This window comes from Cupressus sempervirens, chromosome 10, assembly GCF_028749045.1.
Source record: "Cupressus sempervirens isolate cs-2001-9-10 chromosome 10, ASM2874904v1, whole genome shotgun sequence".
Taxonomy (NCBI): Eukaryota; Viridiplantae; Streptophyta; class Pinopsida; order Cupressales; family Cupressaceae; genus Cupressus; species Cupressus sempervirens.
Window position 1 is genome coordinate 354,737,023 of NC_143127.1, and position 5,467 is coordinate 354,742,489.

A 5,467-nucleotide genomic window follows, 5' to 3' on the forward strand; every position below is an offset into this window, starting at 1 on the left:
CTCTTTTTACCTATAATAATTAGCAAATATATCTTTCCATTTAAATTTTAATATTAAATACTCTTATATAAATCAACATGCTTTCATTTTGCCTATTTATGAAATATTAAATAATTTACAAATTATATGAAATATAAATTATAACTCTTATTTCTTATTGTAATATAAATATGTGGTTGGGACAATGGTATCTTTGTAAAAGGTTGAATTTTTTTAATCAAGTTGCATTGAATTTTTTAATTTGTAAATATATTAATACACTCTCTTTAAAAATAGACACAATAATAAATAAATATATCAATATTGTACAAGTTTCATTTAAAACAAGATTATATGCATAATTGAAATTATAGAATTTATTTTGTGTACTATTGTGTGTTTAAATTTTTCAATAGACTATTTTAAATTATGTTTAAAAATATTTTAAATAAAATGTTTAAAAATATAAAAAATATATATGAAGTCAAGAATCTCATTTTCTCTTTTTTACACAAGATAATTTATATGTATGTATACATGCACCCATGCACATATTTATATACATACATACTGTAATGACTCGTATATTATTTTAAGAATGTGATATTAAAATATAAAACATCGAAATCCAATTATTAAAAAAAATGCCTCAACGACCATCATCCCATTATATATATTATTCTACTATGACAGAATTTTGTCCTCAATTGTTTACAGCTCAGTAATACTTCGCTACAATCGCTAGATCGGGACGGAAGGTCACATGCTGGCTTGACCAATGTGTTCTACAGCGACGGATATCTCAATATTAACTTCACCAATTTGCCTCTCGGACGCGTACATGGAATTCTATTTAGTACAATTCAGGGTATTCGGGTCATAAATATATAAAGAATTGCATGTAGTATAGACAGAGTTTCTGGTTCCCAGTCTTAAAATTACCTAATGGCCGCTAGGATGAGTGCGCTCTTGTGCGGCCTTTTGTTTTGCTTTGGATATGCACAACAGCCAACTGGGTCACCAACTGATGGTTTTACTCAGGAGATATTAAGTGATGCAAACATTGAGATGCAAAAGCCATATGACAGAAACCTCTCAGAGCGCTACAGCTTCACTGATGGTGTTCATGACATGTGGGTTTACACATTTGATAAACCTCATAATATCAGCAGCAAGACCAGGCCAAGGACAGAAATCCGCATCGTTGTTAGTGATCTATTTTCAATTCATCATGTTTATGTATGATTCAAATGATGTGGTGCTATATGTTATTGTGTGTGTTTAATTTGAAGGACTGTATTGCAGGGAAAGGACTACAAAAGTGGGGTTTGGCAATTTGAGGGCGAGGGATATGTTAGAGAAGGGTCAAATGGGGTATGTGTGATGCAGATTCATGGGTATGCGGGGCCCGCCACTGTGATAATGTTAGATGTTGTTGATGGAAATCTGAGGCGATATCATGACCAATTAGTGACACCGGATGTTTACGAACGGTGGTTTCATCTCAATGTTATTCATGACACAGACCAGAGGATAGCGACTGTGTTCGTGGATGGGAAACAGACTTTAGCGGTTAATGTGAGTGGTGGTGATAGCTATTATTTCAAGTGTGGCGTGTACGCTAATACCAACTCTTCCTTTTGCATGGAATCACGTTGGAGAAACATCAAACTTTGGAGCAAGTAATGAGCCTGTTATGTTGTGTGTAATAAGACTTGACTAGCTCTCTACCAAGAGCAGTTTCAAATAAGACAAATCTTCATGTTTGGTTATGTTATATTAGATCCTCATGATCTTGTGTTGCATTAGATCATCGTGATCTCAAAGGAGCATATGTTGAATGCAAATAGGATTAAATTCAGGAAGGAAATAATCTTGATATCATCATTCAAAGTTCTGCCAGAGTTTTTAAAGTTATTACCTTATGTTAATCTAGTGATCCTCCCCAGTAGAATAACTTGGCGTGTTTTAATTTATTATTTTTAGTATAATTTATATTATATGAATGTATAGTTTATACCTTTTCTTCGAGATATTAGATTGTGCTAGTTAAGATCTATAAGTGCTTTAAATCTTATCTTTTATAAGATATTATTTTTAATCTTGCAATTTTGTTATGATGGTTTAACTTATTAGATGATAGATAAAATTAAAGTCTAATTCAAGTGAAAGTGATCAAAGAAATCTTAGCTTAATAAGTAGAAGGTAATATTTCTATAAGTCAAATTGTTATATTGCTATTAGGATAAAGTTATGTAGTGTCTGAGTAAAACTAATTGACCCAAACTAATTCACCCATTTTCATGGGTCAATAAATTTGATTAAAATATTACACAATTGAACCGTAATAGCAATCTTAGAGTAATATTAGATGATTAGGTTCAAATATTGTTGTGCTTCAAACATAATTTAAATGCACACATTACATATTAAATGAAAATAGAAAAGAATTTTAGGTGTACAAATGTATGTAGATGACTATCAAAACATGACTGATGCAGGGTAATTTTATATTAATTTTACTTATCATGATCATATGAATTTTCTTCAAATGACAATAATTCACTAGTCTTAACATATTTTAAGATCTCATGGACTTTCTTTAATGAAAATTCTAACTAATCTAAAATAAATTTTGTATAAAGACCCTTCTACACAAAAAGAATGTAATCTATCAATAGAAATAAAGTAAATCAATATATACTAGTAAACAATAATATTAAGACCAAAGAACAATACTATATCTAAAAGATACATATTACACATGTTGCTCACTACTAAACCTTGAAACTTAATATCACTATCAAATTTCTTCTCTTAAGAATAGAATTTTTTGTGTCATGTCTTAGGCTATCATTACCATGACATTATTTTTTATTTAAATGAGTCAAACTATACAAAAACAATACCAATTTATCAAAGAGGAAGAGTAGGAGCATGTCCAAGGTTTATATTGGGATCATTAAATCAATTTTTTTAGATTTTATATCAATAATAGAAGCACAATGATTATGGGAAATAGTAATGAAATAAAAATAAAAATCATGGGACAAATGTTATCATTTTAAACTAATTTTAAAATATGGACTTACTCTAAAGACTAATATCTTCACAATCATTGCTTGTGTACAAGGATAGTTAATCCACTATGCAACTTTATCACACTATAACCTTGCCTTTGTTGACATCCCTCTTGTCTCCATGCCTTCTTGATCTAGGGAGGGATGGATCCTCCCTCCAACTCTCTCCCCCTAAGGAACTAGCCTCCATTTGTTTGGATTTGGAGCTATTTGTAAAATCTCAGAATGGTTGTTTCATTCTTCAAAAGGACACTACTATATTGATGGAACTTGGTTTCATTCTTGATGACTATGCTTTTTTGGTCCCCAAAACCCTAAATGGTCCCATAATAATGGTGGCCCCAAAGTCAAAATGGTTGGGAGTTGTTGGATCTAAGACTCCTATGGATTTTGGCGCAAAACCCACATTCTCCTCAGAACCCACTAGACCTTTGATTTCATTATCTAATTATATGGTGGATTCGATCTCCTCACAGTTTACCCTATGCCTTGTTGGAAAGTTTTCCTCAATCCGACCTATGGTGGATATGGTAAGAAAATGGTGCTCCATAAAATGGAAACTAACAGGTTTTATTTTCATCTCTTCGATGGTTGTCACCCTCTTCTTGTCCAATTTCACTACTAAAAAGGACTAGGATTTGATCATTGATGGTCCTTGGAAATTAGGCAAACACCACTTGATGATGGAAAAATAAAAACCAGGTTTTAACCTAAAGAGTGATTTTTACATATCTACCCTGGTCCAGATACATTTGCCTGGGCTCCCCTTGAAATTTAGGGATGAATGTATTTTTTATAGTCCCAAAGAGAGAGAAAAGAGGAGGGAATAAGGTGGATGTTGGATCAACCATGAGGATTGGGAGACCTCTGATCGAGGACATCCATTAAAAGGAAACAAAAATGAATATTGCATAAGGAAGGAAAAAAAACCCTAAAGGAAACCTAGAAACATAAAAAATGAAGGTCATATCCTAGAATGTTAGAGGTTTGAATAGCCCTAGGAAGTAGTTTGAAATTTAAAAAAAAATCATTAAACTTAATACTAATATGATTCTTTTGCAAGAAGTGAAAATGATTGGTTAAGTCTTCTCAAGAGTGGCTAATTATCTATGGTCAGGTGCTAGATATACCTATAGTGATGCTAATAGAGCTTTTGGTGGAATTTCTATGATGTCAAATCCTGATAGGGCTATGGGCATGGATATCTCTGTCAAGACCCATTTTTTTGTCACAAATTTCACCACAATAATTGGCAGTTGGACTATTTTTAATTTCTATGCCCCCGACACTTATAATGGTAGGTTTTCTATCTAGAATGAGGATACCACAATGGTTGATTCTATGAGATAAGGAAATATTTTGTGTATTGTAGACTTTAACACCCTATTGTATCCTTTAGAGAAAATGGGGGTATTGGAGGATTTTTTGGATAGTATACAAAACTTGGAGTATTTCTTGAGAATAAACAATCTGATAGATATTTATCTCCAAGGCTTTGCCTTCACTTGGTCTAATAACAAACTGAGGAAAAAATTAATTCAGGCTAAGCTTGATAGGGCCCTCATCTCTTCTAGATGGGATATTCTCCAACACACCTCCTTAAAGGCATATTTGAGGACCATTTTAGATCATTCTATGTTGCTTCTATCCTAGACACAAAGTTCAACTAGGTGAAGGCCTTTTAGGTATGAGATCATGTGGCACTCACATAGTGGGTTCAGAGACTATATAGCACAGTGATGGAAGGCATGACCATGTTATGAATTACTAGAAATCTTGATAGAATCTAAAAGGAGGTGAGAGAATGGAGAAAGTTCTTGTTTGGGAGTTTATCCAAATAAAAGATGGCTTCTAAAAAGAAGTTAGAAACTCTCCAAAATCAACTTGCATAAAAAAAAAGCATAGATTGACCAAGAGAAGGAGGAGAGGGAGTGTAGAGACAAATGGAAAACCATCCTCAATAGGGAGGACATTTTCTGGAAACAGAGATCTAGGGTCCAATGGTTGGAGGAGGGGAACAAAAACACAATGTTCTTTCATAGATCAACCTTGAGAAGAAAAAAGAGAAACACTATCAATATTATGTTGGATGATAATGACCATGAGATAACTAAAGTGGAACAAATAGAAGATAAAGTCAATTCCTATTTCTAGGAAATGTATAACCCCCCAGTTACCCAAGTTAATAGTAACTTACCTAAGGTCATTTCAATGAGGGATTAATGACTAGATGAATGAGGAAATGACAGGAAAGGTCAAAGAGGAGGAAGTTAGAATGGTTTTTTCAGTATGAATCAATATAAATCCCTTAGTCCCAATAGGTTTCCTCCTAGCTTCTTCCAGGAATTCTGAGATATTGTTAAGTATGACATCATCCATGCTTCTTGTGACTTTTTTAGAACAAGAAA

General features: G+C 32.8%; 1 protein-coding gene across 1 annotated transcript; it reads left to right on the forward strand.

Annotated features, from left to right (window-relative positions):
• The first annotated feature begins 936 nt into the window (after positions 1–936).
• On the forward strand, positions 937–1,665 carry LOC149534057 (citrate-binding protein-like). Its single transcript, XM_089805965.1, has 2 exons — positions 937–1,185; positions 1,285–1,665. The coding sequence occupies exons 1-2, from the start codon at positions 937–939 to the stop codon at positions 1,663–1,665; spliced, it is 630 nt and encodes a 209-aa protein (XP_089662091.1).
• The last annotated feature ends 3,802 nt before the right edge of the window (positions 1,666–5,467 follow it).

What these genes read in the sequence shown, in the direction of transcription:
- LOC149534057 (XM_089805965.1), top strand. Translation starts at nt 937, where the DNA reads ATGAGTGCGCTCTTGTGCGGCCTTTTGTTTTGCTTTGGATATGCACAA. An exon ending in GGACAGAAATCCGCATCGTT is followed by an intron (nt 1,186 to 1,284) that starts GTTAGTGATCTA and finishes ACTGTATTGCAG; the next exon opens with GGAAAGGACTACAAAAGTGG.